At 41.7% G+C, this 20,222-nt stretch overlaps 1 protein-coding gene and 1 pseudogene across 5 annotated transcripts in view; one reads left to right on the top strand and one right to left on the bottom strand.

Moving 5' to 3' along the window:
* DISC1 (DISC1 scaffold protein) overlaps positions 1-20,222 on the bottom strand; it is a 354,242-nt gene that overhangs the window by 12,324 nt on the left and 321,696 nt on the right. For 2 of the 5 annotated variants that reach the window (XM_077894502.1, XM_077894503.1), the window contains exon 11: positions 15,831-16,104. The exons of 2 other annotated variants lie outside the window; for them this stretch is intronic. In XM_077894502.1, coding sequence (XP_077750628.1) covers positions 15,831-16,104 — 274 coding nt within the window. Of the gene's footprint in view, positions 1-15,830; positions 16,105-20,222 lie in introns of those variants that run through there. One more of the 5 variants, XR_013377587.1, reaches the window with a different exon arrangement.
* Positions 563-1,411, top strand: LOC144312144 (proline-rich protein 32 pseudogene; annotated as a pseudogene).

The following is a 20,222-nucleotide window of genomic DNA, read 5'->3' on the forward strand; positions in this document are numbered from 1 at the left end:
TGTATACAAATCACATATACATCCATATATTACTGATCCTAAAAGTAATCATGTTATCATTCAACGATGCAAAATTACAGGGCGGACAAATCACACGGAAGCGGAGACAGTGGGCAATGAGCAACCCCACAGTCATGCCTGAAATACATGAGACACTAGGAGAAAGATCATCCGAAGGAAAATGACCGGTGGCAGTGAGACCACGACTCCTGCACCAAGGAGAAAAGCACAGTGTTTGGCGGAAAATACATACAGCTGAAAATACACTTGAAGAGAGGAAAAACACAGGCTCAGAACACAGAATTAAGGAATTGAAAGCACATAAGATAGAGAGGCAAATGACTTAATCCTCACCTTCAAGCTAAAACAAATACAAATCAAAGCTGAATTGGAGAAAGAGAACTCCAAATCCAGAAAGCAGCAGCTGGGCCCTGGCTTCCTTCGAGTAGCCAAGCTGCTGTAAAGCAGAAGCACAAGTCCTCTCTCCAGACTGAGCAGCCTACGGGGCATTCAGCTGGTTTTCTACATTAGCTCAGGAAGGTTTTCCTGACCAACTTTCTCCATGGCTTGTACTGAAAGTGGCCTTGGGGAGCACGCCCCTTCACCCCGTGGAGTAGTTGCAAATGAGCGTGGGATCCGGGAGCCGCACCCCCACCATGTGTCTCTCCAGTGTTCCAGTTCCAGGCGGAAAGATGTGGAGCCTTGGGGCCACCAACGCGTCCTGCTGAGACCTTCCCGCAGTGTGCTGCCTGCCCTGGCGAGAGCAGCTGGAGCGCCCCTCCGAGACCGCAGGAGCCTGCATTCCTGTGGACAGTTCCAGAGCTCACAAACACCCCTATGGGCCACCACCTGCTGTTGCGGAAGAGTCCCTAGCATAGCTGGCAGGCTGGAGGCTTAGGGGACAAGATTCTATTAATGTGTCCCAGAATTCTCTGGCAGCCCTCCCGCACTGATGATGGGGGGCAAGGGTCACCAGTGGGGGCACCGAGAGGTGGCAATAATCCAAGGTTATTCATGGCTTTGCCACGAGGTCAGGGGTTCTTTCCACAAGTAAGAGGCCTCCCACATATCCCCACAATTAGATCAGGGGTAATGATGGAGCTGCCTCTAGGAAATACAAGAATGACCAGCAAGGAAAGGCTGGCTCATGTTTCTTTCCTACAAGGAGGCCCACGGCACCCCCTGGAAAATTGGCCAAGGTCTCTCCCTTGTCTTCCAGTACTCCCGGTTTGCCTTCTTGCCCTACTGCTCATTGCTTTATACTTCCTCGACCTCTGAGTTTCAGTCCATTTCTTGCTATGCCTATTGCTTTTGCTCCACCCCCAATATTTGGTCCTCCGTTGCCTTCTTATTTTGCCAATTTTCCTTCCTAGGAATGCCGGCTCCTGCACCCTCAAACAGAGAGAACTGATGACAATAAATGGAGGGGAAAAGAGGGTTGGGGAAAAGGTGAAAATTACTCATTTATGTTTTTATATTTGAAACCCCCTACCCTCTTAAACTTTGTTTAGCACTAATGTGCCTTACATGATTGAAGATTCAATAAAAATTCTAAAGTTTGAAAAAAAACGCTGAATTAAATTCACTTAAAATATGACTTTACATACACCGCCCCCAAACATATAAGCCCGGCCTGTTTGCCTTTTAACATTATGTACAGATTGATAGTGATTGTGTGAATTTGGGAAAGCGATTTCAGACATGTAGCAAAAACTTTAAATTATTTAAATTTAAATTATTCATAGCCTGTGATCCAGTAATTCCATTTCCTGGAATCTATCACAAAGAAATAAATTATTTTTATTAAACCTTTTAACTAAGTATGGAGAATGTTATATATGTTAAATAAAAACATATTTAAAAATGCAAAAGTAATTGCATTAAAAGCATGGGAAAGAAGGAATAAAATGTCCAGCATTAAAAGGGGTAGTTAAAATAAAAGGGATAGTATATTTAATTCATTTTTAGTCATTAAAATCATTTTTAAGACAGGAATATTTAATGATCAGGCAATACACAATGGATAAAGTACTAAAATGCTAACAATTATTATTTTGAGGGATGGTATTATAGAAGAGTTTTGTGTTCTTCTCCATACTTAGTTGTATTTTCCACATCTTTAAAATATAAGAAAGAAAAAGGTTACCAAGAATACTGATTCAAACCATAATGGAAAAGTATGGAAGAAATACACCTGAATATTAAAAAAAAAAAAAAAACAATTTTGCAGATTAAAAAGACATAAAGTGGCAAAAAGAAACAAACTCAAAGAGCTTAAGATTCCATGACTATGAAGAAAAGATCTGTCTGGCAATCTGACACGAGGCTGTTGCCCTAATTACAGAATCTCTATAAGCTCCTGCACAAACCATTGCTTGGTGGCCCAACAGACTCTGCTCCTGAACTCCTCGTCCTGCCTGTGACCTGGGTGGGTGTTATTTGAGGAGTTGACAGCTTTACCATAGTGCTCTCACTTAGAACCTTGGGAAGAGAACTAATTTAAGATCTGACCTGAGCAGTGACTGCCGACGAAGGGCAGATTTACATATTTCTACCAACCTGGTGAAAAATTTTGCTCTGTCCAAAGGACTCCTTCCTGTCCCTAGAGGCCACAGTGGGACCAGAGTCATGGCTATAAGGTGAACACTGTTGCAGAAGTACTTAAACTAGGGACCAGGCAAAACTTCCTTGTATTTTCCATGCTATGCTCAGGTATGGCCAAGTGTATGTGTAGCCACAGGAGTACAGCCTTCCAGGACCTTGCTGCTCTGTTGTCAAGGGTCAGCTTATGACTCCTCCATCTTGAGCCTGGCTGGGCAGTTGACAATCCTTCAATGGACAAAGCATGCCAAAGGTGACATGCTTGACTTCCAAAGCCAGCTCATACTAGATGATATGTCTTCTCAGATCACTTGCCCTGGAATCTGGCCTCTATGTTGTGAGAACACCCAGAGCCCATGGACAAGCCATGTGTGAGTGTCTAGTTGAGAGCCCCAGCTAAGGCCCCTACTGACAGCCAGACATGGACAGGACTCAGCCTTCAGATGATTCCAAGCTCCATGGTGGAGTTCCAGCTTACAGTGTGGGGCACATGGTTCTCTGCCAATTCCCCATCCAAATTCCTGACCCATAGATCCATGCATATAGTAAATGGTTGTTCTAAATCATTAAGTTGGGATGATTTGTCACACAGTCACAGTAGCCACACAGCAGACTATGCAGGTTATACCCTACACAGGATTCTGAGTAGATAGATAAGACTGTTGCAGAATGTGAGCAGGAAGTACAGTCTCACTGGTTCTTAGCTAAAGAGTCATCCTGAAGACTGACTAGATCCTGAAGCTCAATGACATGCTAATGCCCAGGCTTGTCTCAGATGGGAAGGTCTGAGCCATGCTGGGAACTGTGGCTCTGAGATGAGATGTGCGAGAAGGAGATTTTGATGAGCTGCCACGGCCACCCTCCCTGGTCCCCAGATCTCTGGTTTCTGGTCAAATGTGCAGGCAGGCCTATGAAACAGTGCGGATATTCTGAGCAGTATATTTACTTGCAATAAGACTAACATGGCCCCACTTCCTTCTACCTTTGGGAGAAATGACTAGTAGACACTCAGCACAGCAAGTGCTTCCACCACCAGAGGTCCCAATAACAGACCAGTGGTTATTTGTTTGGTATCTCACACTCTCCTGGAGTCTATGGGATAAAGGGCAATACTGCTGCACTATTTATATGGTTGTGCCCTCCTGTGAAAATGAGTGTGCATACACTACAGTCATGGGATGGTAGAGTCTCTGCAGGGAGCATCAAGCGTGATTTCTCTCTTGCTTTGAGACCTCCTTTCTTGAGTGTATTCTTTTTAAGCCAATGGATTTTAGGCTTTACTAGCAGAGATGCCCTGGCAGGAAAGCAGGGGGCTTGACTGTCAACTATACCTCAACTTCTGATTTTATCCATTTCATTTGCTTAAGCCTTGATGGAAAGTTAAAAACAAGTAAACGGAACCAGAGCTATTAAAGGGTTTTGTTTGCTTGTTTGTCTTAAAAGAAAGGAAACTTCTTTCAAAGAAGTTGTCCTTCCATAAAAGTTTTGGCAGCTCCAGCATTTCTGTTTAAGCGTACTGTAAGTCAGCTATACCATTCAGGAGTCCCCAGCCTGGGATATAACTGCATGAAAATGAAGCCTCTCATCCTAACACCCACCTTGTTTCCCAGGACCTCAAGTGCAAGCATTTATAAAGGGACAGCTCCATCAGGGCCACTGAGGATGTCATGAACCCTTCCTTGAGGATCTTAATACCCAGAAGCAGAGAGAATTGGAGCTGGCAGGGGGCTTGGGAATGATCTAGTTCAATTCTTCCTTTTATACACACAGAAAGCATCTCAAAGAGTCCTGTGTCTCATTAAAGGTCACACACTGAGAAAGTGGTGGGTTGGTGTCTAAGACACAGGTCTCCCATATTTAGCAGATTCCTCCCTCTGGATCTGATTTAGCCGTGCCAAGGGGAAACACAGAAAGGGATTTTTGTTGGGCTACTCCAGGGTGGGAGGGAGGGGGGCTTCAAAATAATGACAGAAATAAATCAGAGAAGTGAACAGTGCCTGAAGATACCATCTCCTTTCCCTTGTACCCTTGGGACTCTGCGAGGTCTGCTCTGATTCCTAGACAGCTCTGCATCACTAAAGGGTTCTTCCTCCAGGATTCAGATAGATAGATATCAACTGGAGGTGATAGTGGCAGCCACCAGACAACCTGGCTTCCATGGTGAGCTGGGGATCTTGGGTCCACATGTCCATAAAACATAAGGCTGGAAGCAGAGGAAAGCAGTGAGTCACATTGGAAGGAAGCGAGTTTCAACTTTCTGAATAAGAATAGAAGAGCCTTGACCTCTCATCTCTTTTTATCACTTTGGCAGATTCCAAACTGAACATTCTCTGAACCATATCCAGCAGCTCTTCATGCACTGAGCTCCTCTTGGTTTGAAATCTGTAACATTTGCTTCCATTTTTACTCTTAAATTAAATGTGGAAAAAAAAAACTCACAAAAAAACAACATACCAAAAAAACAAAAACCCCACATGACCACATGACTGACACTTGATAATAAAAATAACACCCACTACAAAGTCACTGGTATTCCTAGCTGAAATGGAATTTTGTAGGATTTGCAATTCTGAACGGATAAAGTACAGGTTGTCTGGCATTTCAAAGTGGCTTTGAAAACTCTCCAGTAATTTGTCCCATCAGGCAGTCTCTTCAACAACTCAGATTATGACTTTTCCTTTCTGTACCTCCATTCCCTGATTTAGCCCTAGAAGTATCTTTCCTATGGGCCAGAATGAAAGAAACTTCACTGGGTAAATGGCCCCTTGGCTGAGAGTTTCCCATTCTTTGCCTGGTTAATACCATCTCTCTCTTCAAAACCAAAACCCTGCAGATTCTACTTCTTCCAGGAATGCTTCTGGATTCCTGAATCTCCTATACCACCTCGACCCTGTTAGGGCTTAAGCATGAGATTCCTTTACTGGGCACATACCGGCCTATCTCCCCCACCAGGAGGTGGCATAATGGCGTCCTGCCATTTCTGTAGCCCAGTGACTACTGCCCTTGTGGAAGCCATGCTGTTTCTCAGATTGCATTACTCATGGCATCATCTAGCTGAATTGAGAAGGGCCAGACAGGAGGGATCCAGGGCTGCCAGACAGTCTTGTGTGCTCACCACAGCGCTTTCATACAAATGCATCTTTCATGGACCTCAGAAAAAGCCCTACATCTTCCCTACTATCTCTCCACATGGCTATGATTTGGGAGCACCAACTCAGCTAGACATTATTTCAAATATAATTTCTCTAACTCACCTTATGGTCAAAATCTGTAGACTTGAAAGTTTGAGCAGAAATTTTCAGCTGTGTTGAATCAGAGCTGTTGTCAAATATCTGTCCTACCCAACAAACTCGGGACACATGATTTAAAACAGAAAAGAGGATTTCCTTTGTTGGGCAGGATTTTCCCATTAAAATTACTTTCTACAACATTTGTTGACAAAAATTTATACTCAGATCCCAAAATGCATTCAGTGCCTAGCCAGAACAGATGCCTAAACCTCAGAGTCTGGTGACAAACCTGAATCACACACTCCATGGCTAAGGTCTCCAAGGACTTTTTTACTTAGTGATAATTCCCATAAATAAGAGTAAGTCCTTGCCTGTAACATTTGGAGAATATCAATATTTAACGTTTGAAAACTAGAGCCCATACCCAAAGGGTAGGGAATATATTACATCACAGTAATTGTTTCAAAATGAGAAAATATCTGGTAACAATATCCCCTAGGCTACACCTAGAGTGATCAGGAAATCATATTGATTATTTTTATTCTGGATAGAAAATGCATGTGGAACAGGAGGCCGTATAGATTAAATTGCCAGTTAGCAGATAATGTTGCCAATTTTATTTATGAAGGGGCTCGCACACCTAACAGAGCATACATTTCCAGAAATGTTATTCATCACTGGTGATCTGCCACAAATTTGAGCAGATGGACTACACCTTGGGTTGAGTCAGTAGATCGAGAAATTCAAATAGTTGATGTTTTTAATACTATCAAAAGGAGTTCCAAAGAGAGAGGCAGTGTGATATCTGAAATGGAAAAAACCTCATAACTGAAGGAAGGATTACTGCTACAATTTAATAATTACTCTGATACAATCAACAATGACTTTTGAGGTCTATACTTTAGGTGGGAAATACACTGTGCTGGATGCTGTACTTCAAAGTCCACTCTCACCACTGCTATTCAACATAGTACTAGAAGTCCTAGCCTCAGCAATCAGGCAACAAAAAGAAATAAAAGGCATTCAAATTGGCAAAGAAGTCAAACTCTCCCTCTTTGCAGATGACATGATACTGTACATAGAAAACCCAAAAGACTCCACCCCAAGATTGCTAGAACTCATACAGCAATTTGGCCGTGTGGCAGGATACAAAATCAGTGCCCAGAAGTCAGTGGCATTTCTACACACTAACAATGAGACTGAAGAAAGAAAGAGAAATTAAGGAGTCAATCCCATTTACAATTGCACCCCAAAGCATAGGATACCTAGGAATAAACCTAACCAAAGATGTAAAGGATCTATACCCTCAAAACTACGGAACACTTCTGAAAGAAATTGAGGAAGACACAAAGAGATGGAAAAATATTCCATGCTCATGGTTTGGAAGAATTAATATTGTGAAAATGTCAATGCTACCCAGGGCAATTTACACGTTTAATGCAATCCCTATCAAAACACCATGGACTTTCTTCAGAGAGTTGGAACAAATCATCTTAAGATTTGTGTGGAATCAGAGAAGACCCCGAATAGCCAGGGGAATTTTAAAAAAGAAAACCATATCTGGGGGCATCACAATGCCAGATTTCAGGTTGTACTACATAGCTGTGGTCATCAAGACAATGTGGGACTGGCACAAAACAGACACATAGATCAATGGAACAGAATAGAGAACCCAGAAGTGGACCCTGAACTTTATGGTCAACTAATATTCGATAAAGGAGGAAAGACTATCCATTGGAAGAAAGACAGTTTCTTCAATAAATGGTGCTGGGAAAATTGGACATCCACATGCAGAAGAATGAAACTGGACCATTCTCTTACACCATACACAAAGATAAACTCAAAATGGATGAAAGATCTAAATGTGAAACAAGATTCCATCAAAATCCTAGAGGAGAACACAGGCAACACCCTTTTTGAACTTGGCCACAGCAACTTCTTGCAAGATACATCCATGAAGGCAAGAGAAACAAAAGCAAAAATGAACTACTGGGACTTCATCAAGATAAGAAGCTTCTGCACAGCAAAAGATACAGTCAACAAAACTGAAAGACATATTATTCCCTACAGAATGGGAGAAGATATTTGCAAATGACGTATCAGATAAAGGCCTAGTATCCAAGATCTATAAAGAACTTATTTATTTTTTTTAAATTTTCATTTATTTATGATAGTCACAGAGAGAGAGAGAGAGAGAGGCAGAGACACAGGCAGAGGGAGAAGCAGGCTCCATGCACCGGGAGCCTGATGTGGGATTCGATCCCGGGTCTCCAGGATCGCGCCCTGGGCCAAAGGCAGGCGCCAAACCGCTGCGCCACCCAGGGATCCCTATAAAGAACTTATTGAACTCAACACCAAAGAAACAAACAATCCAATCATGAAATGGGCAAAAGACATGAACAGAAAGCTCACAGAGGAAAAAAAAAAAAAAAAAGAAAAAGAAATCTCACAGAGGAAGACATAGACATGGCCAATAAGCACATGAGAAAATGTTCCGCATCACTGGCCATCAGGGAAATACAATCAAAACCACAATGAGATACCACCTCACACCAGTGAGAATGGGGAAAATTAACAAGGCAGGAAACCACAAATGTTGGAGAGGATGTGGAGAAAGGGGAAACCTCTTGCACTGTTGGTGGGAATGTGAACTGGTGCAGCCACTCTGGAAAACTGTGTGGAGGTTCCTCAAAGAGTTAAAAATAGATCTGCCCTATGACCCAGCAATTGCACTTCTGGGGATTTACCCCAAAGATACAGATGCAATGAAATGCCGGGACACCTGCACCCCGATGTTTATAGCAGCAATGTCCACAATAGCCAAACTGTGGAAGGAGCCTCAGTGTCCCTTGAAAGATGAATGGATAAAGAAGATGTGGTCTATGTATACAATGGAATATTCCTCAGCCATTAGAAATGACAAATACCCACCATTTGCTTCGATGTGGATGGAACTGGAGGGTATTATGCTGAGTGAAATAAGTCAATCAGAGGACAAACATTATATGGTCTAATTCATTTGAGGAATATAAAAAATAGTGAGATGGAATAAAGGGGAAAGGAGAGAAAATGAGTGGGAAATATCAGAGAGGGAGACAGAACATGAGAGACTCCTAACTCTGGGAAAGGAACAAGGGGTGGTGGAAAGGGAGGTGGGTGGGGGGTGGGGGTGACTGGGTGACGGGCACTGAGGGGGGCACTTGATGGGATGAGCACTGGGTGTTATGCTATATATTGGCAAATTGAACTCCAATTTAAAAAAAAAGAATATATAAAAGAAATATTTTTTAAAAAGTCATCAACTGCTTTGTCCCTTTCTAAGGAACAGGATTAGGGTGGGGAGGGGAGGAAGCAGCTCCCTCTCTGGAGACCCTGCTCTTTGCTATAACTCAACCAGCTTACTTAGATCCCTATTTCCCTAGGCCATGTAATAAGGCATCCGCAGTAGTTGCCTATCCAAAAAAATATTTAATTCCTGCAGTTAAACTCACAGGCTACATAATAAAGAAAGGACAGGTGACAGAGCAGTCTTCCCTTATGGTTGGCAAGCCATCTGCATTTACGGATTACTTGAGCCTTGGCAGGATTTAAGTTTTTTCAAAAAGAAATTTTTAACTATGCACTGCATATATGCATACCTACAAAAAAAAAAAAATGTGACTTGAGCCTCATGATGTTTGTTCCGCTGTTAAGTTTCATTCCCTCTCCTATAGCTTGAGGTAAACCAGATGTGATTACCACCATCCATGAGCTTAGCTGATGCATTAAAGCATTTCCTTAGTTTGGTATTAAAATCACAGCCTTAAATATGTTCCTTTGGGCTGTTTTCCAAAATATTTACTTGGCAAATACATTCCCAGAATGCTATATGGTTTTCTTTTTCTTTTCTTTTTATTGTCCACAAAGAGAGTATTTATCTATGACAAACTCCTGTCCATACCACGAATAAAATCTTGCACATCTATCTGAAATAGACTTTATAAGTATCTGTCTTTCCACATAAACACTCATTCTACAGGCATTAATGCCAAAGAGCAGAAAAACATGAATTAAGACACTGAAGGCATATCTTTACTTCTCCATATAATACAAGTATTCATCCAAATACCCAAGTTATATGGCTACACCCTGAGTAAGTGGTATTTCTTTTAAAAGCATCCAGATGTGAGGGGCAAAGAAAACATTTGAAATATTTAGATGTCTTTCAGTCAGAGTAAGCAATAAATTGTCTTCAAGTATCTGTGCACTAGTTCCAGAGAAGGTGCTGAGAAACAAGTTCTAAACAGAACCATTTAACAGAACAACAACAACAAAAAAAAACTGATAAAAGAAAGAATTGGCTGATAATTTGCATAAGCTAATTGGCCTATGGCTTCTGGTTTACATGAAGGGCAATCTTTGAAAAGCTATATTTTATATTACAGGATCATCTAAGAGAACTTGGATTGTTTTCCTTTTGGCACACATCCAGTTGAACATCAAAGCTGAATAAGGCCAAACTCTATTAGAAACTTCAAGGAAAAACCTAGGAGTAAATAATAGTCATACCATCAGCAAGTATTTAAATAATCTCTATTTTAACACAAGCATTGAGATATGGAGGACAGTGACATCAAATCCTAAAACCCTTTTGTATAAGGAAAATGAGAAGGGAACACGGTTGGGGGGATTCCACATAAGGAGAATGTGCTCGGCAAGATGTCTGTTGCTAAGAAATGCTGAACCACAAAGAGTAAAGATGAGCCAAGAGAAAAGAATCAAATGCTAACTTTCATCTGTGTTCATTTTAGATAAAAAAAAAAAATTCATTTCTAAATATTTTTTGTAAATTGTGCAACCACAAGACTACCAGAATTACTGTTTCTTAATGCCAGTCTTTCGTCCTGGTCCTGGATGGCACCCTTCACAAGGAGAGTATCTTCACGTTCTATGGGGACCCAGCCCCTGCTGTACAGGAGGTTCCTGACTTTGACCGCCCCGGCCCCCAACAGGTGAGAGCATCAGCTGCAGCCTAGGTATGACAAGGGGCAGAGGGTCAATTCATTTTCCAGGAACGTGAAACCCTGTATTAAAAAACAAAACAAAACAAAAACAAACAAACAAAAAACACACCTCTCGGCTACTGAACCACTGCGTAGTGGTCAGATAAGCCTCCTGTTAACAAACACCCTTAAGTTAGTCCTTGCCAGCGAGGCGGTGGCGATTCTCTATTGATCACTCGGTGTTCATCAGTGAGGGACAAGGAATCTCCAAGGTAAAGAGTCTCCGAGAGCCCAAGGCTGGTTTCCTCAGAAGCACTGACCTATTTTTAATTAGTGAAAGAAATGCCACAGTTAGGCCCTGGAGCACAGAAGGTGATTCCACAATTTTCCAATGGGAGGGAAAGCGGCGCGATCAGGGGAGTCCACTTCCCTTCCTTGGGCAGGTGAGGGAGGCTGACAAGCTGACAACTTAATTAACAGAGAAGCAGCAGGAGCCAGCTAACAGCTGATGGTGAAGCCCCCTCCAACCTACCCTGCAGCGCCGCGGGGGCTCCCGCTCTCCACCTGCGGGGGCGGGGCCAGGAGGGCGGAGCCCGGGGGCGCCCGCGCACTTCCCCCAGCCGTGGGCCGGTGTTTGTGGCTCCTCCTACACGTGCCGGTCCTGCCTGAAATTCTGATGGCACAACTTAAAGAAATACAATGGGAAGCAATGGGACGTTTGCATGAAAGAGACGTCCCGTCTCCACAGACATCAAGTTGCGAACCTTGGGAAACTCAGTAATATTTAGGAGAGAGGAGAGGGGAGCCCCAGGGAGTGGTTGTGCAGGTGCGCACTTCCCGCCCACTTTCGAGAAGCCCACTCTGGAGAGGGCAGGTGAGGCGCTGCGCTGTGGCTGAGGTTTACCCATGCAAGATGGGCCGAGCGAAAAGGAGCCGGGTTTTGGAGAGACCCGTGCCACAGAACAAAGCTGCACTGCCGGGTCGCGGCTTACTGCGAGTTTCTTTCATGGCAGGCGACACGCTGCCTATTATTCCCGCGCGGCACGACACCGCGCGGAGCTCCGGCCCTTTTCCTGGCCTCTTGCAGCCTCTTTGGTGGCAGCTACTGGCTAGGAAAGGAAGCAGCTGGAGTTAGGAGAGAGTGATCCTGTCCAGGGAACTCCGCGGGAGGGGAGCCCACTTTGTAGTAAAAACAGAAAGCACCCCAGCAGGACAGGCTGCAGACAGGAAAGAGGGAATTACGCAGGTATTACGGCCAGGACGGCGAGTACAAAAGAGCGACTTCACAGCGGAGGAAGCCGGCTCACCGATTTCCCCAGCTCCTGTCTGGCCCCCGTGCAATTTCTGCACCGTCTGTAAACCCGGGCCAACAGCAGCTGATTGTTTCCAGAGTCCGCGGAAAGGCTTGCGGGCGAGCAGCTAGCAGCCGGGAAACACAACAGGAGGAGCGATCTTGCAAATCTGAGGACGTGCAAGCTACACCTGGCCCTGAGCCCTGCTGCCCACTTCCTCCGCCGCAGCACAGCCCCAAGCACGGGACTGTGCCTCGGGGGCCCAGCTGCAAAATGGGCAGCTCGGGAGGGGGGCCGTCGGCTCGGCTCGGCTCGGCTCGGCTCGGCTCGGCTCGGGGAGAGCTTTAATGAGCCACAGCACGCTCCTAGCAGGGGCGCACCTCGCGAAGGCCGCTTACGCACACAGCCGAGGCTCCGAGAATCCGGCTCCCTGTGGACCTCCGTAAGAAGTCAGCAATTTTTCATGGAGGATTTGGGTTATAAAGAAACTGCCTGCCTTCGGGCCGTCATGCTTCAATAGAGAAACCAGGGTGGGGATGGCCAGACCCAGCAGACGGTTCCAAAGTAAAACCAACTCCCAGCTGCAAAACAAATAGACACTTTAGCCACGGGATAAACACGCAAGTACCCAGACTTCAAGGACTCCCTGGAGGGGGGAGTCGGGAAAACTTAAAACACCTTTCTAAAAGAGATCCTTGATTATCGTTTCTCTGAGCCTTTGGTTGTCGAAAATACTCCATCTAAATACAAACGAGATTCTTCCTTTATTAAATCTTTCTTGTCTGGGATTATCTCCCACTCATTCATTGCTCTCTTCTGCTGCTTGATAAGAAAGTCAGGCGTATATGTTTGGAAAGGTCTTAGAGATACCTGTGATTTGCCAAAAAGAGTGATAACAGACAGCCTCCTCAAAAAAAAATTTTTTTTTAAAGCTCTGCTATGTATTTTCTTAAGCCTCTATTGACTTTTAGATGCATTATTTTATTTAAATCCTTACAACCTCATGAAATAGTTTTTACTGTCATCATTTAGGGGCTGTGGGAAGGGGGCTGTTTAGCAGATGAGTAAATGCAGCCTGCAGATGGCCTAACTCGGGTCAGAGCAGAGCCTCTGAGCTTCAGGTTCCTTTGCCACACCATACATACCGTCTTCTGATAGCCCTGAGCCTAGTACCACTGATTCCAACATCGATACCCTCGCTCTTAAATAGGTGGATGTTATTTTTTTTTAAAACTGTAATCACCTTTGTGAAGTAATACACAATAAAATTTAAAAAATAAAATCTTTAAAAAAACAATAAAATTCACTCTGGTGTAAAGTTATAGATCTATGTACATAGTCATGTAACTACCACCTCAATCAAGACACGGAATGGTTTTATCACACACACACACACACAAATTCCTTCATGTTGCTTTTCATGAACAATCTCTTCCCCTAAGCCCAATTCTTGGCAACAACTGATCTGTTTTTTGTTCCCATAATTTTTTCCCTTTCCCTTTCTATGTTAAGCCTGATATCTTAACATTTCTGCCACTGACAAAGGGCGTCTACCCTTCTTTGTGAATATAAACCCAGAAAAGAAATGCAGGAACAGTAAGTGGGCTGAGGCCTGGCACAGGACAGGAACACAGCAGTGAAAGCTAGCAAAATCTTTAAAATACCCTCTGTCTCCCCTATCCTGAAGAAAGCAGCAAAAAATTGTGGGAAATCCTCAGCATTTCAGTTGGTGGAGAGGAGGTGGGGGTTGGAAGCAGGGAGTGGGGGTTGGAGGTCCCAGAGCTCAGAGAAGCAGCCACTGTAGCTCTCCCGTTCTCTGGGTTACAATCTGGTCTTCCTCTTCACCAGAAACTTCAAGTATCATTCTGTGATAGGGTTCTACACTATTCATCCTTGACCCTACATTTCCTACTTTGTAGCTCTGTTTTCCTATAGTCAGATTGGCAGGTGCTTATAATCTTATGGAAGAATAATCATCCCCCAGAGAGCCTGGAGGGACGCAAGGACACAGCAAGGAAGGAAGGGAGGGACGAAGAGAGGGAAGGAAGGCGAGAAGCTCCTCCAACAGGTAGAATTTGCTGAATCAATCCTGACCTCCAGAGGGGTCCCATGCCCGAGCGGACCCCATCACACACCAGGCCTGGCTCCTGCCTGTCCTGATACTGCGCTCCAGGGAGCCTACTGTGGACAGCCAAGCCTTCCTTCAAAGCCTCTGACCCAGGGCCCACAGTATCTTCAGCCCAGGGCTGTGACCCCCCTTGCTTGGGTGGCACTTCCCTCCACATTAGAATCTTCTTTCCCATGGGCCAACTGTAACAGGTGGCAAATTTTCAATTACTCCACCAACAGAGCTGGTGGCCACCTGCAGTGTCTTGGCTAACAAAGAAGTTGAGATCATCTATAGCTCGATTTAGAGCCTAATTTATGAGGCCAGCAGGATTTCAGAGAGTGACAACAGCCTTTTTTCTCATAAGGTTATTCAATTCAAATATAGGATCAAGTATCAATTCTCCAAGCAGTCCAGAAGGCAGTGACTATAGCCCACGTTGTCAGTGAGTGTCTGCTCTGTGAAGACCGTGGTCCTACAGACACAACAGGCAGGCTTGCTTGGGTGGGCAACTTTCTGGCAAAGGCCTAGGGAGGGGACAGATCTTTTTTTTTTTTTTTTAAGATTTTATTTATTTATTCACGAGAGAGAGGCAGAGACACAGGCAGAGGGAGAAACAGGCTCCATGCAGGGAGCCTGATGCAGAACTCGATCTCGGGACTCCGGGATCACGCCCTGGGCTGTAGGCAGGCGCTAAACTGCTGAGCCACCCAGGGATCAGGAGGGGCACATCTAATATCAAATGTAAGCCATGAACATGAAGTAACATGTTTCACCAGGCTTTTATTTCCTTTTAATTCAGAACACCTGAGTACCTGGCCAGAAAAAGAGCTCCAAAGCCTCCTGATGTGGTACTAAAATTGGAAAAAAAAAAAAGTTGCTTAGAGAACTTTCATTGAAAGGTGTCTTGTTAGGGTTGGAAGGGAAAGTGAGTGAAAGAGAAGGGGAGGTCGGGAGGGGAGTAAAGGGTGGGTGGGGGGAGTGGAGTTCTTCTCTGTTAACCTAGGTGTCAGCCTTGAAGTAAAATGTTAAATAAATCCACATTTTCATTATATATGTGATATATATATATATATATATATGACATGATATATATATCATAAGTCAAGTACCAGGTTTTTCTTAAAAAATGAAAATAGCATATTACAAATATCCATTATGACCTTGTCTAGGCTAAAACACACACACACATATTTGAATGTTTGATTCTAATAAATAATATATAGATAGATATTCTAATAAATAATGATATATAGATTCAAATACATAATTAAATATCACGTCATATATAATAGTATATAAATGATGATATATGGCATATATGGTATATGTGATATATATATATTAATTATATACCAGATTTATATTCTAACTCTATCCATTAAATTACAACACAGAACTAAATATGTCAAAAGTGATTCTTTTTGCTCTTCTATATTTTAAACTTTCACAAAAATTCTACATTATTTTGTGTTCATATTCCAGGGTTATTAACACTGTTAAAAGTTTGTATGGTTCAGTGAATCGCCCTCCCAATATTTACTGTTTCCATTTGGAGTGTGGCCTCAAAGTACCCCTCTGAGTAAGGCCCCTGCTGAGGCTACACAGATGGACAGACCTCTTTCTGTTCGCTGCCAGCAAAGTACAGAGCTGGGCTCAGCTGAACCTTCCAATCTTCAAAGGCTTGCAAAGGGGTCTTCTTCTCAACTTCAGAGTGGAGCCTGGGGGAGATGGCAGGAGTGGATGTACAGGCAGCTCCCCCTAAGTCATCTGTCTGCCTCTCATCTTCTGCAGATAGTATGCCCCTGGCCTGAAGCTGTAGGCCCTGGATAAGCAACTGACAAGCTTCCAAGTCAGCTTCCCACACTTTTCCAAGCAGTGGACACTTGCAGCTAAAACAGAGGGGAAACAAAGGCATGAAGATTTATTCAGTGATGTATCATCCTACCAAGTCAATAGCTTAATCTGGCTAGAAGTTAGCTAGTCATCTTACAATTAACAATTTAATTTCATATAGTGGTGAATTGTTTCAACTAGAAGGTATAGAGGGGCCAAATCTGGATATCATCAAGTTAACAGTGAAATAACTATTGGTCCTTCTTAGCTACTTGATCTGCAAAGACATCCAAGATCTGGTGTGTTTTTCCAGACTCAGTGTTCCAATATAATACAGCCACTTCTCATATCTGTGCTCCAGCCCTGCTGGCTTCCTTTGAGTCTTCAGACTTGTCCAGCTCTCCCAGCTAAATACTTTTTCATGTGCTATTTCATATGCCTAGACTGTCCCTCCCCCGCCATATTCACCTACCAATACCAATTCACCCAAGTAATGTAAATGAGTGAAGCAGTGCATGGGTAATACAAACCATAGCAACAGATATGCAGTTTCAGTGGCAGAAAGCAAGAGAGCAGAATAGACTCTGGCTAGTAGGAAGAACATATCCATCTACAGGGAGCCCTTCATCAGCTCAGGTCAACTAAAGGAGTATAGACTCAATGTTCAAAAATTTTTGATTTTTTTATGAAAAGGCAAAAATGTGGAATTTTATAGGAAAATATACATTTTTTTTTACCCATACATTCAGCTTCAGGTTGGATATTTTCTAGACATCTATCTTCCTTTTAATAACCCTTCCTTCTACTATGTCTAATCTACCATTGAACTTATCTATTGTGTTCTCAATTTTAGTTACTTTACTTTTCATATTCAATTTTCAGTTCAATAATTTACTATTCAGTTCAATAATTTTTATTTAATTTTCTTTTCAGTTCAATAATTTTTATTTAATTTTCTTTTCTACATTTCAGTTCACTGCTGAAATTATCTTCATGCTCTCTAGCTACTTAAAAATATTGTCATTACTTTAAAGCTATGTTTATAAATGATGAATTCAGAAGAAAAGAGATGGAGACAGAAACAACATTATTGAGATATTAGCTAAGGACATTAAAATCTTGACAAGGGACATCAAACTACACATTCAGAAAACATTACAATCTTAAAACAGGAAGAATCTAAGAAAAAGAAGAAATACACCTGGGCTTATCATAGTGAAACTGCTGAACACCAAAGATGAAACAAAATTCGTTAAAGCAGCCAGATTTAAAAAAAAAGCATTAACTTCAAAGGAACAATAATATGAGTGACAGAAATGGTACAAGCCAAGAGATAATAAAACAACATCTTTAAAATGATGTAAGAAAATAAGTGTCAATCTATAAATTACACAATCATTTTCAATTTCCTTCAAAAGTAAAAAAAGATATTTTCAGAGAAATAAGAACTGAAAGAATTCCTTGGCAACACATTCAGAAAAAGGAAAATTATCCCAGCTGAAAGCAAGGACATCCATAAAGAAATGAAAAACAATGAGCATAAACATGTGATTAAATCTAAGTACATTTGGATGTAAAAAACAGCAATAATTTCTTTTGTAGTCTAAAATATATGTCAAATTAAAATACATGACAACCAGTGCAAAAAGAAGGAGGGTCCTTGTGTTGTCCAGAAAGCAAAAGAGTGCTCATTTATATCAGACTTTAAAAAGTCGAAGATTTATATGCAATCTTCTATAGTAATTGTAAAATAGGTTAAAAGAATGTATAACTGACAAGCTCATACTATAGAGCATTTTAAAAATTAAATATACTTAATTGTTTAAGTATTGATTTAATAAAAGCAATAAAAGACAGGAATGAACATGATACAGATGGGGACAATGGTTAAAGTAGAAACACTTATATGCAAATATATCAAGATTTACATTAAATATAAATAGATAAATATATTTAAAAGGCAAAGATTTTAGACTAGAATAAAAAATCAAAATCTAATTATATGTTGCTTACAAAAGGCATATATTAAATATAAGGATACAAACAGATCACAAGTAAAAGGGTAAGAATGATACATTATCATGAAAGACATCATTAAATACAGTGATTGTCCTTCGTGGGAAAAGGACAGCCTTTTCAACATACTGTACTTATTTCAACTGAATATCACTATAGGAAAAAAAATCAAATCATGATTACTGGCTCACATTATACAAACATCAATTTCAGGCAGGCTGAAGATCAAAATGTGAAAGTTTATAACACTAAAACTTCTAGAAAATAATGTAGGGTAATATCTTTATGACTTCATAGTAAACAAAGGTCTTTGAAATATGAAAAGGACAAGCTGTAAAGAAAAACAAATGGTAAGTTTGACTTCAGTTATATCATGACATATATTCACCAAAAAAACACCATTGAGAGAATGAAATTATAAGCCACAGAGTGGGAGAAATTATTTGTAATGTGCATAACCAACAAAGGAATGATTTGAAAATATATGATGACTCCTACAAGTCAAAAAGAAAGAGATGGACAATGCACTTTTTAAAAAGGGCAAAGATCTGAACAGGCACTTCACAAAAGAGGGCATCTAACTGGCCAATAAGTAACTTATGAAAAGGATGCTCAACACCATTAATCATCAGGAAAATGCATATTAAACCACAATGCAATGTACTACACATCAACAAGATGGCTAAAATTTGAAAGTCTGACAATAACAAGTGTCAGAAAAGATACAGAGCTATTAGTATTCTCATACACTGATGGCGAGTCTAAACATGAATACAATGTCTTTGAAATCTCTTTGATGGATGTACTAATACCCAGCACATGTCAATCATTAAGACCTACCAATGCGACTCCTAGGTATACACTCAAGGAAATGCATTCACTGTCAGTTCTCATATTCATAGTAGCTATATTCTATAAAGTCACCATGAGCACCAAACTAGCCAATACTGAACGGTGCTCCCCAGGGAAACCTAGGGTTAAGTTCCTTCCAGCCTCTGACCACAACGGTTTCATCAACCAATCAATGTATAACTTTGTTATGTATGTCTCTGTTTGAAGACACCTTATTTAGAGTATATTGTTGATTCACTAATGCTGAACTCATGTCCAACTGCACTATAACACCTGCCTGAACATACATTATTTTCTCCACACAGCACATCACAGTCTTCTTACCGGTAGGAGAACTAGACAGCTCCTCCTCGCTAAGCTTCAGCCTCATTTTAAATAGTGAAATCACTAAAAAAAGTACAAAAATTTTAAAAACATGACACTAAGTAGACCATGAAAATGACACTTGTTTGTAATATGAGAACTGGAACAAGGCAGAGCATTGCCTTGTTTGACCTCAGCTGAGAACACGTACATCAGATGACTCAAATTTTTCACTACTCTGCATGTGTATGAATGACAGTGAAAGCTCTGTAGGTATTGATTTCAAGGTTACAAATAAACTTACTAAGTAGGCAAATTCACAGAATCCCTGAATAATGGAGATCAATTGTATAATATAATATTATTTGTAACAGCCAAAACCGGGGAGGGAAAACAAACATCTGTGGATAATTGTGTATATTCATTTTTTGGAATATCATACTGCAAAGACGAAGGTGAATAAATTAGTACTATCTGCAACAGTATGGTAATCTCATAAACATAAGGCTAGGCAAAACCAAAAGATAAAGAGGAGGCACTATGGTTCCATTTATTTTGTTTTTGAAAATATGCAAAACTAATCCATGGTCTTAGAAATCAGGACAATGGCTACTTTGGGGAGAAAGGGGATGATGACAGGAAGAGGTACAAAGAGGGCTGCTAGCATACTGGAAGTGGTTTATTCCTCAATGGGATGGTGATTTATATGAGAGTGTTTATTTTATGAAAATTCATCAGGCATACATTCATGAGGTGTGTGCTTCCTGGTTGGTGTTATGTGTCAACCTAATATAATAAAAAGAGAGAAAGGGATCCCTGGGTGGTTCAGCAGTTAAGCGTCTGCCTTCTGCCCAGGGCATGATTCTGGAATCCAGGGATGGAGTCCCACATCGGGCTCCCTGCATGGAGCCTGCTTCTCCCTCTGCCTGTGTCTCTGCCTCTCTCTCTCTCTCTCTCTCTTTCTCTGTCTCTCATGAATAAATAAATAAAATCTTTAAAAAAA

Source organism: Canis aureus, chromosome 4, assembly GCF_053574225.1.
Source record: "Canis aureus isolate CA01 chromosome 4, VMU_Caureus_v.1.0, whole genome shotgun sequence".
NCBI lineage: Eukaryota > Metazoa > Chordata > Mammalia > Carnivora > Canidae > Canis > Canis aureus.